The following is a 20,315-nucleotide window of genomic DNA, read 5'->3' as shown; positions in this document are numbered from 1 at the left end:
GTACATTAAGCTATGTACGAAAGATGGCTCTACGTGTGTGTGCAAAAATAATCTCTCCTGCACTCAGGGAAACACTATGTGTATCTGCTGCGTGTGTGTAACTCGTYCCCGTAGCAGCAGCCAGTGTGGACCCACGCGGCTGCCACGACCGCGCGATTTTCCTGTGAACCTTTTAAGCTCTTCAGCGAGCGCAGCAGCCACGCTAGTCCCAAAAAAGCCCCTTCCGCCGCCCAAAAAGCTGTGTGCTCCAGGTGAGGCTCGAACTCACAACCTCGGCATTGCTCGGCTTTGTACTGCTGTATAAGTACCGCGCGCTAACCGATTGCGCCACTGGAGCCCTGACACCAACTCCTCCCGAACGGTTTATCAAGGGCTCGCTCGGGCTGCCCGCCGCCGTGCACAGTCCCCACACCCGCGCCCCACGCACAACGACTCCGGGCTCGGGCCCCGCGCGCGCCGGCCTCGCGTGCCGCGCTCTCGCCGTTAACGGCCGCTAACGGAACGGCTGGGAGAGAGAGGAGGACGCTGTGCTCTCCCGGCAGGGGGGCGCCCCTGCGCACGGGAGGACCGGGCAGAGCGGCTGCGGCGCACGCGGCCAAGCCCGCCACACCACCCGCCCGCCCCCGCGTGTCCGCTACGCCCCCGCCGCCGGGCGGGCGGGCGGGCGGGCGGCGCGGCCGGCCGCGGCGCCGGGCAGCGCCCGGCCCCCTCCGCCGCGGGGGCGGGGGCGGGGGCGGGGCCCGGCGCCGGGGGGGCGGGGCCCAGCGCCGGGGGGCGGGGCCTGCCGCCGCCTGCCGCCGCGGGCACGGGGCAGGTGGGAGCGGAGGAAGGCGGCGAGGGAAGGACGCGCGATTTTTCGGGAAAAACCGAAGCGGGGGTTCCCTCCGACGGACGTGTCCTCGAAACAGCTCGCAGGGGCGGCTTTGGGCGCAGCTCACGGGTTTCTTTAAAAACAGGGGTCATTAACTTCAGCACCCGCTGCCAGTGGCAAGGCGCTTGGGGCAGGGGTCTGCTGGCGGGCGGGCTGCGCTCCTGTCGGCTGTGCGGAGGTCCAGACCCGGGGTAACAGCGTCTGATTGCAGGCACTGAATTACGCGGTTAGCCCTGCACTGCCGCTCTGCAGTCTAGCCAAAGTCACCGCGACTTTGAAAGCAGCACCCGCGAGCACTTGCTACTTCACCACCGCCGTGTGTGATACGAGAGATGCCCTGAGAGCTTTGAACCGAGCCGTACCGCTTAAAAGGAGTCACGYTAGGTGATTTTTAAATGGTGCTTAATAGAGGTAACCAAAACAGGTTAGGATACATACTTCCTGTTAAAAAATAGTGCTAACACAGATTTATTCTGCAGTTAGCTCTGTCACTTTCATTATGTGGTAGGAAGAGACTAAAAACATAACTGACATCAGCAGACCTCTAAACCCAAGTAATGTTCCAATACTGTTACACAGCTGAGACAAAGAAATATATATATWTTTTTCCATCCATCATTAAGCATTGTCACCATATTTACTTTCCTAGAACTTGGACAGCTCTGTTAGGTTGCTGACATTATTATTAGAAAGCACCTTCCTTTCTACATCTGCTTTTAKTGTGGGCAAAGGAACAAGCTTTGGATATTTCAGTACAAAGTGCATCATTCTTCACTAAGGAGCAAAAAGTGCTTGGATTTCCATGGTCTTTAAAATTGCAATATTAATAGCCTGGCAGCCGGTGACATGCATTCACAGCCAATTTTAAATAAATAGCAGTGGTCTCCAACCACTCTGACATACTGAGTTATGTGTTATCCAAGCAATTACCTTCTCCCCTATCTCTGATTCCTAAATGAGCCGAAACCTTTTGAGACTTGTTTGGATGGAGACAAGATGCTTCTCATTTGCTGACAAGAAAGTTGTTCTGCTGTCGGTACTATTACTGTGAGCATTACTAAGAATATGTTTCAGTGATGTACACCATTGACAGGTGGAATAATTGCAGTTGCTGTGTTTGACCATTGATGAAAGTGGCAGAAGAAGGGAAAATTGCTGTCAGTTCATTTCTTATACATTAAGAATATTTCTTATACATTAATATAAGTTTACTTGGTATCACAGAAAACTGCAGCTGCCTTCATTACTGTTAGCAGTGGGTCCTTACACTAGCAAATAAAATGTGCTATACCAGGCAAAGACTGCTGTGAACTTAATTTCATCCAAAAAGTGCTTTCTGGGAAATACAGAATTGTCAAGAAGAATCATAACTGAAGTTACAAACATGCAGACAAGTTCTTTATTGCAGAGTTAGCCTTAGACTCAGGCAAGACTCAATGAGTCTGCCTTTAGTGTCTATATAGATGGCAATGACTGCTTTTTTATTTTAATCAGCCTTCCCATAAAACTAATAGCAATCATGACGATTCTAGAAGATTTCGTAGGCTCTTTGACTCTTCTGTTGTGCTGTTTGATTCACTTCTTTCTTCTGTTGATCCACACAGACCCTTGTTAGTATGCTTATAAATGCAACAGTGAAATTTGGCCAGGTAAATGTAGGTAGTATGTAAATGTAGGAGTACTGTACCTGAGCTCAGTAGATGGCTTGTTGATGATTAGAATTTTTATTTCATGCAACTCCAGGAGTTTCCGGGGTTTATTTTAATCCAAGAAGTTATACAAATAAGTTTTAATTAAAAAAAAAAGTTTGTTTACATTTGTGCTCAAGGAAAGGTTTAAAAAAGAAAGCCCAGAAAAAGCCTAGTATTGCCCCAAAATAGAATAARGAAGAGTTTTTATGCAGCTGAAATGGATTACTTAGTCATATCCTTCTCTTCCTTCTTCAATTTCCTCAGAGTAATGGAAAAGGAGAAGTACAAGTTAAAGCTTTCTTAATGTTGCAGGAAATTATTTGCTTTCTTGCTTTCTGCTGCTTGCAGAATCTCCAGGTTATCAGTTCAGCATAGCTCTATTAGTGTAATCTCAAAGTAGATAAATCACAGTCTCTACATTACATAGTGACAGAAAAGCAAAGCTGAAACAGTACTGAAAGGATAGTTCCTCAAATCRCTGATGAATGCAAACATGCACTGCTGAAGATTTTTCAAAATATTTGTGAGTACTAAATATGAAAAATGTTAACCTCTGCGTGTCTCTGGGTACAAGGTTTAAGAATCAATTTTCACAGTGCTATTTGTTGTCAAGAATATAATGAGCAGACTGGGACAGGACGGAGTCACGCTGTACGGTCGGTATCCCTCGCCCCTCCCTAAATTATGCTAGTTCTTTGCCATCATTTCTTTAAGTGAATAAAATTAATACAGGGAATAACAGAAAGGTGACCAATATATAGATCACTTTAATAGAAATAAAATGTTGGCCAGCAAAYCTGAATACTACTTCTAGCTTGAAAACTTATGTCAAAATTTTTCTAATGTACTTTTTGTTATCATACACTGCTTGCTGGACACTAGTTAGTAAATTTAAGCCTCYTACAGGTCTGGCAATTAGAGAAAGCAGAAAAATAGACTAGGTGCTGAACTCGATTTTTCCACTACCACTTTTTTACCCCACCTTCAATGCAAAAGATGAATTATTTCTGTGTAGCAGTTTTGCGCTTCAGTAGTCTCACGTGGCTCTGGCAGCAAAAGACTGACAAATTAGATTTGTTATGTTTGCATGAAAGTAAGAGTCTGAGCAGAAAGTGAAAGCAGAAACTTGAGACTTGGCTTCTGGAATCAACTTTAATGGTTGTGAAGGGTCAGTTGAATGGTAGGCTGGCCAGAAAAAAACAGGTCCCAAGGCATGCATATTTATTTCAGTCTCRCAGAGATTGCAACACTGGCTCCTTCTTTTGTCTTTCCAATACACTTCACAGAAATTGGGTTTCTTGGCCCAGTACTTTAGCCTTTCTCAAAGAAGGGCTAAGATATTCCCTTATGCCTGTTACATGCATGGAAAGCCCACTAACTGGACTTCTCAAAATTGTTTTACTCCAGAAGGTTGCAGAAAATGCTACCCTGCAATAGTGACCTCAGCGTCATACTAATGGTAAATTTTTCAAGTGAACTTCATTTATTTTCTCCGTAAATGGGTCTGGCTGTGAGTTTTTCACATACTACTGTAGCCACAAAATGGATTTATCAGCTTGTGACTGAGACAGAATGCAAGGTACTATTACCTGTAGAGAAAACTGTCTAGTGGAATAAAAGTGGAGACTAARGATTCTGACAGGGGTTGCATACAGAACTGCCCTACGCTTATTGCTGGCACATTAATTCCAGGCTGAATAAGGCTTGGCTCTATCAACTCCAAGATCTGTGGTCTTCCCTGCTGTGGCTTTGTACAAGCTCTTGGTTTTTGTGCCGGACAAATGGAAATCCTGCGCTGCAATACATGCTAATAATGATGAGACGGAGCTTTACAAAACCTTTGTGATTAGAAGAGATTGTCATCAGTTCTTCTGGTCCCACCAGGCCAGGTCACACCCCCCTAGATGAAAGTACTGTAAATGGAAGATCTGTTTCCTTCTCAACTAATGATGTGCCAGCTGCTTACAGTACAAAAACACTGAAATGCTCCTGTCTGTAGGTCCAAAAACAGGACTAATGACTTTGCCAATGTTTCACCGCAGTCATTCTGACAATAGAAATTTCATGTGCTAAATAAAGAATCTTAGATTTTTTAATTTACTGAAATAATAATTACTTTGGGCTTATTTCAGAGGAAAGTATTACCAGACAACCGTTATGATTATACTAATATAGCTAAATTGTAATTCCCTGTGGGATTATTTTTATCACAGAATAAATGAAGCTTTTTTGATCAATCATATCATAGAATCATATGAGTAGTTTAAACTAAAATTCAAAAAAGTGATATAGCTGAAAGAAAAGAGAGACACCCTTATGCTCACTGGAATGAGTATGGTGTTAGCTCAGTCTTCATTCAAACTCACATGTCAGTGTTTATTTCCGTAAGAAAATTATAATGGTATAAGCTAAAGAACTCCCAGATTTGTTCCATTCCAGTATACTGGTTCTTCAGCCCAGCGACTGAACTACTTCATATGCACAGGCCAAGGAGGATATCATTTGTTTAAAACTGAACTGTATATGTACCTACACCCTAAACATAACACAGCTATAATAGGAAGACTAAGCTACATCAACAGCAGCTAGAAAGCTCTAACACTTTGTAATGGCTTGAGGTTTTTCATCAGCCACCCACTTCATGTATTCTAAGGCTGATAAGAAATGTTTGTATATTTACTTACTAAAAATGAGAGCAGGAGAGGGAACAGAGTGAGCAATCCTGTAGGATCTACGTAGACATAGGACAGAAACTGGTAAGGGAATAAAGAATAGTACAAACCTGGATCTTAGTATGCAATGCCTGATAATTCTCAATTTCTCATTTGCTTCCCCCAAAGGCATCACAGAATCACACTCAGCTCTCTAACAAACTCTGCCACAACAGTGGCAAAATGTGAATGAAATTAAAGTGAACATTCATGGACAGCATTGTTTGGTTTCAAAAATGCAAGAGAGATCTTTTTGTTATCTAGCAGAAGAAGATCGCAGTATTCTCACATACATGACCCAAAACATTCATCCTGAGAAGCTTGAGGTGATGTGAGAAAAGGAAGTGAGACTCTATTATTGAGCCTCAAACACGTCAGAGGCAGCTGACAGGAGGATATGAAAAGAGATCAAATCCATAATCTTTGAATTTAGCCACTGATTACAGTTTAGTGCCAACTGTAGTTATATCAGTATGAGCCATATTGAGGCTTGCAGAGGAAACAAGACTGCTATCTAACCTACCTCTGAATAGGATTGGGCCAGACTTTGACTCCCATTCACTGCTAACACCAGTGAAGCAGCTCTAGTTTTAGCAACTCATGGCCTCTCCTTGTAAAAAAAGACATTAACAGAGACACATTAGAATAGTCAACGGAGCTGCCCAAAAAAGGAGTCTTCTTTCACAGGGTACTTTGCTTCACGGAGGATGCTTTGCAGTCTGACAGGTTTCTGCAGTGGTATCTTAAAGGAATGCAATTTCAAAGGCCTCTACATATGTACATAAAATTCTCCATTCAAAATACTGAGCACTTCAGAATGTATGGTCATACATTGCAAGTCTTACATATACACATGATTTGTACTTGATTCGAACTCTACTTGCATGGCATGASTAATAGGAGCTTACAAAGTCTTGTTACACTCTTTCCCCTAGCCTACATTATCACCTCTAATCTCTCCACTAAAAAATACTTTGACCAAACTTTTTTCATATCTCCATACTAACATCTGAATTTCTCCACTGCTGGGAGCTACCTTTTCTTTCAGAGGTGATCTGATACATAAGTGTGTGTGTGTGTATAAATACATACATAGTATATATATGTACATATATATATACACACGCATATATGTACTAGCTTTAGTTTAGCTTTGAAATTTACTGTTGCTATATCAGACTTGAAGGGCGTGCATGACTAAATCTTGTCCATTCTTCTGAGTCTGCCAGTTTGTCTATGTTACAAGGCAATTACCCTAGACAGAGGTAACACTCCAGTTGATGCAATAAAGAAAATTAAGCAACCTCCCATAGGTAAAGTGAGTCTCTGATGAAATATTTTTTAAAAAACACTAGTCAATTATTAGCAAGCTTCTGGAGAACTAGTACTCTTTACAAAGTAACCTTTGGCTGATGGACCTGTCCCCGTTGACACTCAAGCCTAAAGACACCTCTCCTACCAACCAATCCTCTGAGCTCTGGGTATGGAGTCACATGCAGTTTGCCCTCTGAAAGAGCACTCTGCAAACTCTTAACATCTTCCTCAAAAGTTTTGTAGCTGGTGGACCATGGAGCTTCTTGTAAACGTAAGAAAATGGATAGAAGAAAACAAAGCTGCCTTTTTGCCACCTGTGTGCAATAAACTTATGTAAGTAAATGATTTTTTCTTTTACCCAGTTCTTAGATATAAATATTCTTCACTATAATATGAAACTGCTAAAATGTATGCATGGCAAAGGTTAGTAAGGAAGTGTAAGTTCCTCTCTGGTTGCAGTCAGAGTCAGACTGCCATTTCGAAAGACAGGAAATACCTCAAATCGGTTTTGTAGTAAATCTGTAGAAGCTGTTAAGGATCAGCTTAAAATGTTTGCCCTGATTCAAAGCCTCTTGTAGGCAACAGGACTGACTTCAAGGGACTTTGTTTCAGGCCCTATGACAATAAAATCCTACTGATGAGAGCAGATGGCATCCCATCCACAAATGATTAAGATGTAGCTAACAAATTGATGCTACCATATTACAACCTGAAACAGCTGCCCAAGTTGTTGAGAGTCATTCCAGCATTACAGAGGAGCCAAATATACAGGAGCAATCAAAACTGGCAGGACATATTGCTTAAAGATAAGGAGAAACAAAGAGGAGGAGTGCAGGAAGAGCAACTTCCCTGAGCACTTCCAGAGCTGTCAAGGCAGGGTAAGATCGGCAGGGTAGGAGGACCCTCTGTTCAGTGAGAGGTTGATAAGGCAATGCTTAAGATCACCTCAGAGCTATAACCTCTGTCCTGAAGGGGGCAGCTAATATAAGAAAAAATTTGGGCATTATATGGTTTYATAAAATGCATCTTTTCAATGTCAAAGCTCATGAATGACTTCCAGTGTAAATTGCCCAGTGTGTGGCTCCTTCTAGCCATAATATTAGCAAGGATTTGTCAGTGAAGTAGAGAACAACATATTTCATCCAAAACTCTCTATATACTAAAATTTTCATAAGAAAGAATTCTCACTAGAAAGAATAATATGACAACAGGGTTACATACACTGATGTTTGTTAAAAAACAGTGCAATAAAAACTGTTACAGAAAAAGCATTAARGAACGTGCCTGTTGCCCTGCCCTGCAGTACCTCTAATCAAAAGCTGAATGGGCATGTCTTCTAGCATAGAAGTGATATTATTTTCCATTCACAGATTAAGTGTTTGCTTTTCAAGATAATGGTTGCAAGACAAAAAACAAGGTAAAGGGCACATCCTTAGTGAGATGTTTGCGTTGAACCTACAGCTGTATACTCTGAATAGCTTGTGAGAAAGCACAAGATTTGCGTCGCTCTAGTAGTTTCACAGTGGAGAGAGTGAAGAATGCCTCTTCTCTTTGCAAKTGCTTTCATTTCTTTCATTTTCAGAATCGATTTTGCAAGCATTTTGTAAAATACACAGCATTTCTAAAGCTTACCAAAGCTGGTTGTGTACAATTTTATCATTTTACAGTATTTTGAATATTCATTTTTTCCCTTCTTTATCAGTAAGAGGAACCTTTTTTTTTTCATTACTGCACTGTCCTGCATCCCTACTAGCACTTCTGTGCAATCCTGAAGTAAAGTTTCTCTGGAACATGAGACCTATCAGAGGTCATAAGGTTACTTAGATCCCTAAATAGTCAGTATTGACAAGTCTTCCCCAGAACCATTACTACGGGACACACTGAAACGAGGAATATTAATGACCACAATTGCATAGATTAAAAAAAAATCCATGTCTTCAAATATAGCTTCTGCCTCTGAAAAAGAGAAAAATTATCTACTCTATGGATTCTGAGTCTCTCACCACCTGCTCCTGGTATTATCTAAATGTTTTCAAGATTTTGCAAAAGGTTTCAGGCAATTTACCAAGAAGTGACTAATAGATTTTTAACTTTTTTTTTCAAATACTTTGGTGCTTTATGTACTGAGCATAGATGTATAAAGCAATCATCTCACTGCCTTCTACATCACAAGAAGGCAATCACTTCAAAACATCTAAGTAACTTATGACCCTAAGTCCCTAAGTTTCAAAAGAGAATGAACAGCTAAAATCTAGATCTTACAGCAAATCAATAGGATTGTTGGTCTCTAAATTGTTGGGGCTTTCAAAGTTTCATTCAGTTATCCTTTATATAGTTGAGAGCATTAAAAATTTTAAATACTTTTTTGGAATTTCTTAATAAAATCTCAATTTCTGATCAACATCTGCTTATAATTTTACCCAAGTCAAGAAAAGGATACAATGTAAAAGCTGTAATTTAACTGTATGTATTTTAATCATGTTATCCTGCAAGTTTAAATACTTATCAGAAGAGCAGTTAGTACAAAATCAGACACCTTGACATGGCAGATTTTTCAGTGCAGCAATGGCTCTTGAAAAGCCCATCTTAGAGTTCCAGCATATGATACTTAAATTTTAAGAGACTTCTTTGTAGTTATGAGATAACCTAATTCTTTATGGTCTTGAGAGGTTTTAAAAAGATGTCCTGCTGATAACATTTTTCTTTACATGATTAAAAAGAGAAATACAAGAGAATATAAGACTTCAAAAAAAAATCCATTAATTAGAACCTCAATCTAAAAATAAAATAATGCAATCAAGTAATTTCCACACCCCTGAAGCCTTTAGGATACTCACCAAACTGAGTATTATTTGATGAACTATTTAGCATATACYTCTAAAATCACAAAGAAAAAAAAGTTGTTTCAGTTTTCTTCTTAACTTTGTGCAATTACATTAACTAGACAACTGTTTTTTTAACAGTATGGACAGACAAGCCTCTTGCAATTCTTSCTTATATTTGATAGCTGTAATTTTTTGATGGTCTAAGTATATAATCAGTAATGACAGGAATAATTAACCCACATTTGTCTGTTTACTATATAAAACTAAACTAAACCCATACGGTAATAGAATTAATGGTAGATCTGCCAAATATATTAGCAAAAAAGTTAACAACAATGATTTAAGGGCAATACTTTTCTTTTTGAATTATTGAACTAATAAAATTAATCACTTGAGTAAATTACACAGGTTTCTATAAAATTAACTCCTCTTAAAAATAGGTTACAAGATATCCATAGATTATCTTTCTCTTACTGTATTCTGCAGTTTTCATTCTGGTTTATTTTATGAATTATTAGTTATGTTGTTATGGTTCTGGCCTTCCTGCTTGGCTTTAATAGAAAGGTTCCTTAATGCAGAAGTATTTCAGTGTGTCTTTGAAAATGAAATATTAAATATTCATGATATAAACAGCTTGTGATTTCAGTTCCTTGTTTAGGATATTGGCATGAAGTCAAGTGCCATAATTATACAGCTTCCTACAGTGAAAATGGTCAAATTAAGTATTGTAATTTAACTGCTTAGGATTTTTATTTGACCAAGGAAATGTTTGCCACTGTTACTTACTGTTTTTTATTCGCTAATCCCTACTGTGTTGTTCAGTATCATTTAAAGGCTCTTTGAAACAAACATGCTTATGAGAATAGAGAAAATACTTATGTTTAGCAGTTCAGAATAGTTCAGCATCTCTCAACTAAGCTTTACAAGGTGCTGACTTAGAGGCCAGATGGTCTTTCCCTTCCTCCGTGGCTTTCTGCTGTCATCCCCTGCACTTCAGGGGAGTGGAGCTCCACTGCTTCTGTATCACTGGGATCTCCTGTTAGAGGCAGGAGCAAATTTTGGATCAGAATTAACACACCTGGCTTGTAGGGCTTTTTGCCATACACAGCAAATGAAAAATTGCTACCTCATTTCTTGATCGGTGCTAGTGTTCTGATAGATAATCAAGGTGATATCTAAGCTTTGTGATAGCCAAGGGAAGTGCTCACTGCATCTCTATAGGGTTACCAAATTAAGATAGAGGGCCTGAATCTCCTTTTCTGAATCAATTACAACCACAAAGAAATCACTGTAACATTGTTCCACCATATATAAATGGAATAGAAATTAGCTTAGAATTCCTATCATGAATATCACTAGTAATTCTATCAATAGAAAAAAAGTATAGCTTTACCTTTATTAACCCAGGAAGTGTTTTACCTTTACAAAATTCCTAACTGATCAGATAACGTTGAAAAGACATTTTTCTGTTTTTCCCATTTCTTACATGGCATCTTTTGTCTTTAGAACTCAAAACTCTTTCCACAGTTGATGATTAGTATCTTTATCCCCTTTTCATTGCTGGGCCTACTGAAACACCGGCAGGSAGGCAAATGGTCTCAGGTCACCTGGCTGGCCAGTGGCAGAGCCGGAGACGCACCTAGGTCTTTTGAGTTCTCATTCCAGAGGTTGGTTGTCACTCGTCATTGTTTCATTGGCTTGCTGTCCTCAAAGCATTAAAAAAAAACTTTATATGCAATAAAGAATGCCATGAGCAGAGGTAGCTTTAAAATGTCACTTTTCTTTTCTAGGCATCGCTGTCAATTGAATGTGATGTTTGTTGGGGGGCCAAATGAGAGAAAAGATTATCATATTGAAGAAGGAGAAGAGGTAACCCATGTATCATTTACATTTTTTTGTTTTAATTGATCTGTATGATTAGAATGCAGGTACTTTTGACGCTACAGCTACAGATTAGCAATGCTGAGCTCAGTAGTGTTGTATTTATTAGGGCTATTTAAATACTTAAACAGACCCATGCACCATCTGTGCTTTTCCTTTGAAATAAACATTTGATAATATCAGATCTATTTTGCTATAATTCATTTTCAACAGGAAACTAGAGAAAATGTTCTGACAGCATCAAAATGTCTCATTTCAACTTTTTGGAACAACACTTTGGAAAGCAAAGGATGTTTTTAAAGTCATATTTTACTATATATAGAAGATCAAAAGGGTAATTGTGAAATTCAAAAATGAAAATTAAATATTTTTATTGGCCTGAAGTTACATTTTTCTAGATTTTTTGCTTGTGAAAAATATCAGTATTTTCAGCTTTTAATCAGTTTTCGAAGTATAAGAATGGAATCTCTAAATATTTTTCAAAACAACCTTTTTTTCTGCACATCTTGTGTATCAAAGGAAAGCCTTCATCCCACTGCTTTGAGCTGTGAGTAGCCATCGGGCCAAGCACCACATATAYGTAGAAAGAGTAGAAACTTATAAAAATGTACATCTGCTTTGTATTGCCTTTATCACAGATTTGTCAACTAGCCCTAAGGACTTCTCTGCTGTACTAGCACAGAGACATCACAGTTGGTTCTGAATGAACCCTAAAGGAAAGGAGACAGTGAAGGACAGAAGTAAGGATTTCAGAAAGGGAGACAACTTGCTTCTCAGCACAGTAACTAAATTTCATGCAATTCCAACAGAATTTGGCCACCTATTTCTAAGTACCTTTGAAAATCTGAGACTAAACATCTACATAGTTTAAGGCAGATGAAAGTCAAGGTCAGTATTTACTTTTATAAAGAAACAAAATTTTGGAATTACTTATCACTGAGTGTCAAAAAAAGTCATTTCACAAAAACTTTTAATCATTTTCTGTTATAATTGTGTAATACAGTGGTTGCAGCCATTATACCTGTGCTATTCTGAAAGAGTGGGTGCTAGCTTGTCACTGCTCTGACTCCTGCCAACACTGCATTGCCACGACACTCTTACAGGACACCATCGGCTGTCGGCCCAGGCATGTCTTTACCATCTGGTCCCTCCCTGCCTCTCCCAGTGCATCCTGCAGAGTCTTTGGACCTTGATCAACTCCTGTCTTGTTTTGTTTTCAAAATTTGTCTTCTCCTTCCCTTAAAATGAAATCAGATGAATACCATTTTTGTCAGTTTTTGTTTTTCTTTGCAAGATCTTCATGTGTTAGAGAAGAATTTGCTCCACCTTTCATATTATATGGCTTTCCAACAATACAGATAGTTATATCTGTAGAGGCATAATTTATGTAAGTAGTATGTAAGTATGTAAGTATATGCTGCTGCATACTTACATCCTTTATGTAAGTATGCAGCAGTATAGGAAATTATTGCTAATATAGCTATATATCCAAAAATTAGGTATCAATATATTACATAACAATTTTCCCCACAATTACTTAGTGATCACAAATGGAAATGTAAAATGCCCGTCATAGATCCCATTTGTACTCCTCTAACATAAGAGAATTAGCACTATACACATAAGAAGTCTACTGTCATGCACTGGCCCATTTTGTCTGATTTTACAGGCTATAGTCATATATTGCACTTCAGCATAGCATTTTACCAGATGCATTTGCACCTTCCTATGATCTAATTAATCCTTTAAATACATATCTTTTCATTAGAGAACATTTGTGAGGCACAAAGTTTCCTAAAAAAAGGAACATGTTCCCAAGTTAGACTTGTTTTTGACCCTTTTTTTCCTCTCACTGTGTCAGAAAGCAAGCAACACATGGACCACTATCACTCCGAGCCCATCCTTCCCCTCTATAGTCTGTCCTCTTTTATAATGAATCTATCTACAGTGAAGTTTGTTTTCAGAACTACTAAAATTAAAATGACAGAATGTATTTTCTGCTTGATATTTCATTAATAAGAACAAATAAGATGGTAACTTTTGCAATAATTTAAGGTATTTCATGTACAAGCTGCTCAGTTGCAGGCCTTACCAAATTCAGTATTTATTCCTTTTTTGTGTATCAACACATTTCTCGATAACTGAAACTTCTAGGTCACTGACATGATCTTGTTTGGCATATAGCAAGCATTTTCTACTCATTAATCACTGGTAACTGTTTATCTTCTGTGCAACAGCCAGCTATTACTGTGTAGTTTTCATGTTCTTCAGTTTATTCTCAATTAGCTTTCCTAGCAAATTTGTATTACTGTCATAATGAATCTCAGCTTTGTTACAAAAAACAGGACACTTTCCATGAGAAGTTTAATTTTCAGGCAGGGACTTCTAAAGAGTATATCTATGTATATTGACGTTCAGCTCATTCTTTTGGCAGGCAGAAAGTCATTTATAGTTCTAAGTGATCATTTGAAGCCACAAATATAGGAATTCTGTAATAAGCCAGATCATGAAGGCCCACAATCCTTTTGCAAATTTAGTTGCTGGCATCCTACCAGTATTGTTTTGACAGAAAAAAAAAAAAAAAAAAAAAAAAAAAGTTTCGGAAAAGCAAGTTAATTTTAGGATTGTTTATATCTGTTCAATCATTTTTTTCAAGCCTGTGAGGACACACAGCTTATCATGACTCTTGTAGCACAACTAACCTAGTGCTTGTCAGTCTGCAGTTTGCAGCAGCAATGTGTTCACTTGTAGAGCTGAGGACTTAGAAAGGTATCCCCAAAGTGTTCCCTGCTGGAGCCTTTAAAGTGCAGGTGTATTGGGAAGATCAGTTCTGATTGCTTAAATATGAAAAAAAAAATGGAGATTAAATTTCAAAGCTCTTCAAGCCTTTTGAGGAGTGTCTGCAAAACATTTCATTTAGACCAAAACAGTGGCTAGTTTCGAACAATTTTTTTTCCTGCTCTCAGCAAGCAGGAGTTTCCTAAGTATTTAACTTGACATTTTCTTCCTTTCTCATTTTCTGTTCAGCACTCCTTGTTTGCCATCCCTCTGCACAGAATTACTGTCTCATATGCTTGGGATACTGTTTTTCATGAGATAACTTTCTTATTTATAAAAGCTATCTATGGCAGAGCTAATTTGTGGCAGACCTGAGATGATGCTCAGCCCCATGTAGGTATATTCTAGGTACCAGGGAACAGTCCTGGACATACCTTTGTCTCTTGATCTTTTCATCATGCCAAAACATTTTTGACAAGAGTAGTTAAGGCTCATAGACTTCATGGTATATTTACTAGCATTTTAGCTTACTTATGAAGCCTGAATGGGGAAAAACTATAGTCCTCTATCTTATAAATTCATCATATAACTTCCCAGAAATGCCTAAAGTGAATACTGAAGGGGCTGATTTGTCTTGGGGAGAATTAATGGCAGATAAACACTGTGATCATATCACAGCCTAACAACAGTAAAAATGATTTCAAATTTTATTTACTGCATTGCATGGGCTGCTTTTGGGAGACGATGAGATACACTTTCCTCTAAATTTAGGATCACAAAAGTAATTAGGGCTCCTGTCTCTTTACCCACTTCAGTCCATCATTTAAACATAACAAATTTCAAATTACTGCCTTTAATTTCTTGACAGCTTCTGTTCTCTTCACACCTGATGCTGAGTCTACATAAAACAGTGCAGTTCCATGCAGAGAATTCAAAACAGCTCTTAATCTGCCACCTGTAACACATTAGCATTAGCACAATATTCCACTAGGGTTTATAAGCCCTTTTTGTTATTGTGCCGTATAGATTTTACCCTAAGTTTCTGCTCCCAGCACCTAGGTTGTTTCCTATGGATGTACATAGAGCCACCAAAGTACTGACACAGTAGCATAGGCCAGACACCTTATTCTAGAGTCCTAAAGAGGATTCTCAAAACAGAAGTTCCCTCTCCTCTGATCACCTTGGCCAATCCCTTCAGCTTCTCTCATCATATCTACATTGTCTGTATATACGTTCCACACGTCTGCTTGAGCTATAATTAAAGTCTTGTTCTGAAACATGATACTTATTTGAAGTCACATCTGCCACAGATGATCTAAGTTTTCTAGCATGAACTTTGATTTCTCTTTCTCTCCCTTCATCTCATACACACCACAAGTGGGACTTGGCTCCAATTTCTGACAAATCACCAGCTTAGATGGAGCCTGACCTTCTCCTCTAGCTTATGCTGCTGCTCCCTATTCAATATGCTTTGAGAGACTCTACCTTAGCAACTTAATTGTCCTTTTATATTGTACAGGGACCTTGGATGCCAAAGAAGCCAGGGAGAGAAGAGACAGGGTGAGCATTCCAGTAGGAGGTATTATACTGCTGATCTCCCAGCTAAAAAATGAAACATTCAGCAAAACAAGAGAAACCTTTTTGCTCCTTTGCATTTTTAAAAACACAAAAACCCACAAAAATCTGTGAAAACCCTTAAAATATTCTTACTAAAAAGCAAAGAATCCATTACAGAACAACAAGAGTGGTGATCCTTTCACATCAGAAGGAGATCACATCTTTAGAACTTTGTAAGTTCACGGCATAAAATTCTTGAGATGAGTCTTACCTAAGTTTCACAAGTGACGGAGGTAAATGAGCAGAAAAAAAACGAAAACACCCTCCCCCACTACCACCATTTTTCTCTGCCTTTCTCATCAGCTTACCTTCCAGACTTCTGATGGCTAAAAAAGCTTTTGATGAGAAAGAAGAAAATTGTTTTTCTGTGCTCATACAGATCAGTTACCAGTGAAGTATAGAGAATACCCAAACTCCATTCCCACATCAGAACTTGATTTGCTCTGCAAATTAATTTAGTGCTTAACAATCTGACAGGCAGTACAAGCCAATGACAAGCAATATGCCAAGTTCAGAGCCAAATCCCGCAAGAGGCTAAGCAATCCCGAATTCCATTTTCAGAAGCAGTACTCAAAGTACACTGCAAATTGCAGATGTCTTTAGAGGTCCATGCAAGCTCGCAGCCACAAGAGCCAGCACAGAGCTCTGGGCTATTACATCCAGTCAGTGTTTGATGTCAAAGATGTCTCTAAATTAGCAAGTTCTATACTACAGTGCTGCACGTAAAACAAAACAGACTTATATTTTAATTGAAATAAGCAGTCCAGTTAGAAAAGCTGAGTTCCTTTCTATATGCTTCCTTCTTTACTCTCTTAGGATCCACATATCTGGATGAAAGACTAACACAGCTGGCACAGCCTTAATATGGCAGGGATGATACTACTCTTTTTAAGGCAGTATCTGTACTTTCTGCTCCCCTGGTGAAATGATCTGACCAAGACAACCAACCTCAGTGACTCTTCTACTAAAGGGAACAGTGAACTCCTACCTTTCTGCATCACCACTCTTTTTTTCTGGAAGAGCTAGAGTCTGCATAATTGGGTGAAATACCTCATTACAGACTTAACAGTGATTCAGCACTGGCCATGCTGCCTTTCACTGCCGCTTAATACAATACCGTCATCTGGTCTGAAGCCTAATGAATAAAGGGTGAARCAGACCAAGGAAGGGGAATGCAATTCTCCTAGAATACAGAGAATTTAAGGAAACTGGGACAAAAAATAAACTCTCCTAGTCTTGAGGGGCTTTCAGTTCAATTTTCAGGGGTGTATCTACCGCTTTTAATGGAGGCACTCAACAATCAGCAATTTTTAAAATGTTATGCTTTGTATAAAGAGTGACTTCTAGGTGATATAACTTTTAGAGGTCAGGTAAGAATTAATAAGGAGGAAGAGAAGGTTTTAGTGTAATAGTAACAGGAAAGTGCCACATACTAAGTAAGAAAGAAATAGAGGAAAGACAAGAATCTGGGAAAGAGAAAGGAAGTAAAGAAAGAAGTGTAAAAAGTCAAAGAAAGTATTTATAAATAAGCATATTTCATAATAAAAGGAATGAAAAAACTTCTGCACAAACTTCATTTCTTCCTTCAGCCACATACTTCATCCAGAAAGACAAATCCTGCCTGATTTTGACTTGTTAGGCAGTAGTGATATACAAATTGTGGGGTCTTCTGCAAGGTTAACGTCTATTACATGTAGCAAGAAGCATTATGTCGTTAACAAAATGCTAACAGAGTAAAAACATTACAGAGATTTCCTCAATTTCCTGTACTATCAGGGAGAATGGATATCAAATCCACTAAAAATCCCCAGTAAAAAGAGACCAGTTAAGCTTGTATTTTCAGATGGTGTGAACTCTACTACCACTGCTTTACTCACTTTTACTCACTGCTTTACACACGCACACACAYATATATGTATGTATTTAGGTACATAGATATAGGTATAGAAATACACACACACACAGTGCTTCCTWACTCAGGTCTGTTTTTTGGGGGGAGTACTTAGGAAAAGGTTAGATTTGCCCAGAATGCAAAGCTCAGCCAGCATTTAGAAAAAAATAATGTTGCAGTAAAAAGACCATAGAATACTGTATTACTAGACTGTCCTATGAAGCGGGCACAGACTGTAACTCACTAAGACATTAAACAGATGATAGTTTTCTCAATAAAATTCAGAATATAATATAAGCACAGCAGTGGATTGAATAATTACTGCCACTTGTGTACATCACAGTGATATCAGATAATTTATGGTTGACTAAAACACTCAGACATTTTACAAAAAAAAAAGTTTGAAAGAATAGACTGTAATTTACAGTGAAGTATTTACATTCAGWCAGAAAAATACTTATTGGCAATTTGCAGCCCACCTCACTCCTCCTTTCCAACTGCAGAACAATTCTTCTAATTCAGTATTCCGCGTTAAGAGTCTTTCCTTATGACTGTGAAGCTTTACTACTGAGCTGAATGGTCCTCCCCCTCCAGTCTTTTATTACAAGAAAGATGCTTATCCATGTGATTCATGTTCACAAGCAGCATAAAATTCTCTCTCTGTTGTTAGATCCTCATCCTTTCCCTCATCAATGTGCCTGTGCAAGTGTTCAATAATAGCAATCTCAGTAGTTACAGTAGTTATAGGGTATATATACCACTACAAAACCCAGTACTTCAGAAAGGATCTTTCAATTTCCGCATTGCCAGTGCCTTATTACCACTGGCCTGTGTGATGATCAGTGTCAGAGTCTTATGTTCTTAGATAAGACAGCTCTGAAAGGAAAGGGAGACCAATTCTCCACTCAGATCGCTTTATGTTGCACAATGAGCAGTCAGCCTTGCCTGAGGAACGCTGTAATGAGGGCTACTATAGCATTTCATACAGTCATTCATTCTGTAGCACCAAAGGAAACGACAGGAAAAGAACACAGGAAAATGAAGTGCAAGAAGAATAAATAGCCTGCCACTGTGGCCATCTGGACAAGAGTTATATTTATCCACAGTGATGTCCCTGACACAAGATGAACCTCTACGCTCATGTAAGAGCTCTCAGCATGAGTTTTTTCCCAGGACATCATCTTCAGTTCTCTCAACTGTTCCATTTCTTTGGCAGTATATTTATTCTTGTGTTCGTAAAGGTGTTCCTTGAGTTCTCAGAGGCATGTATCAATCACTACTTCAAAATTTCTTTGCAAATAACTCTGATTTCAAAAATGATTAAGCTTTCTTAATGTTGGAAAAAGTTTGATTCAGGATTTGTATAAATTTGGGGCTGTTTTTCTTCCCCTCCTTATATTTGTTCACTGCTTTATTTCCAGTTTGCTAAGATTGTAGTGAATGACTATAAATAAAGTAATTTTCATTACCATTCTAGTTTTTCATCAGACCTGAGGCAATTTCAGTTGCATTAACAATTACATGAATTAATCTGCTTGCTTTCTAGATACGGCAAACAGGACATAGAAAGCATATAGAGGCTTGACAGAGAGTGGCAGAATAGGAAAAGTAAATTTGACTTTTAAAGTATTGTTGCTCTGTTTTACACTGAGCAAGAAAAATTGTGCTCATTATTCCAAGTCCAAAAGGGACCTGCTTACAGATAATAGCAGCGTTCTGCCATGAAACAGGCAGCTAGATCTGAGCACCGGAGGGCCTCCACAAAGCTGCTTTTGGATTATATACTCTGGAAATAACAGGTCTGTGAAAAGGTCGCTGAAGAAAGAATTATGAGTTCAGTGGTTCTGTCCTTACGTACGCCTAGGCCATAATCCTGTGTCATACACGGTAGGAAGAGGAGCAGCTGTTGCAAGGCTTCAAAAATATCCACAGAAATAAAGCGGACTAGCTTCTATATGGACAATAATTCTCACATGGGAAAGATGCATTAAAAATGAAAACACGCACCCAAAAACCCTGGGCATATTTGGAGCTTAGCTGAAAAAAATGACATTTAATTTCACTGAAAGTAACAGCAAAAACCCTGCTACAACTGAACAGGAAAATGACAGAAATGAAAATTCAGGTACAGTGCAATAAGTGAATGTCTCAGCTGTAAAGCCCCAGCTCTACAGAGAGTATTCCCTAGGAATAAAGACAGTAGAGTGGAATTCCCCTGGGTTCACAGAAGAGCTCTTTAAGCAGTTGGGGACCTCCAGGATAGATTTTCAACTGTATGGAAATAATGGAGGTAATAAATAATTAATATTTTCAAAAGCAACTGAGATTGTCAGAAGAAAATCTGTGTAAATGTTTACCGTCAGAGATTAAATATCTTCGTGAATTTCATATACCAAATATGAGGTGGAAATATAAGCTGTATAGACTGTTTCGGAGCAGTTGCTTTAATGTCGCTTTTCTTGTTCCTTCAGTTGTTTTACCAAGTGAAAGGAGATATGTGTTTGAAGATAATTGAAAATGGGAACCCCAGAGACGTTGTCATCCGAGAAGGAGAGGTAAAAGAGGGACGTTTTTCTGTTACTTTTGTACATAGGTATGTTAAACGAGTGTTCTATGAATTATTTCAAAATCAGATTTGTCACTGCTGGGTGAGAGATCGCATCAGGATAAAAAAGAATAAGGTCTTGAATTCAGTACAGCAAATTCTATGTCACCAAGACCAAACTACAATACACT

General features: G+C 38.8%; 1 protein-coding gene and 1 non-coding gene across 2 annotated transcripts in view; one reads left to right on the top strand and one right to left on the bottom strand.

Moving 5' to 3' along the window:
- Nucleotides 1-243: 243 nt before the first annotated feature.
- TRNAI-UAU (transfer RNA isoleucine (anticodon UAU)) lies at nucleotides 244-337 on the bottom strand. Its single transcript has 2 exons — nucleotides 300-337; nucleotides 244-279 (listed from the first exon to the last, which is right to left on the bottom strand). It is a non-coding gene; the product is annotated as a tRNA-Ile (tRNA).
- A 6,503-nt stretch (nucleotides 338-6,840) lies between these two features.
- HAAO (3-hydroxyanthranilate 3,4-dioxygenase) overlaps nucleotides 6,841-20,315 on the top strand; it is a 35,749-nt gene continuing 22,274 nt past the window's right edge. The window contains exons 1-3 of the mRNA XM_085315780.1: nucleotides 6,841-6,920; nucleotides 11,203-11,281; nucleotides 20,051-20,134. Of these exons, the coding sequence (XP_085171906.1) occupies nucleotides 6,841-6,920; nucleotides 11,203-11,281; nucleotides 20,051-20,134 (243 nt within the window). The remainder of the gene's footprint in view (nucleotides 6,921-11,202; nucleotides 11,282-20,050; nucleotides 20,135-20,315) is intronic.

Source organism: Rhea americana, unplaced genomic scaffold (genome assembly GCF_003343005.1).
Source record: "Rhea americana isolate MKP2758 unplaced genomic scaffold, rheAme1 scaffold_44, whole genome shotgun sequence".
NCBI lineage: Eukaryota > Metazoa > Chordata > Aves > Rheiformes > Rheidae > Rhea > Rhea americana.
The sequence above is the reverse complement of the archived record's forward strand: the minus strand, read 5'-3'. Positions and strand labels throughout refer to the sequence as shown.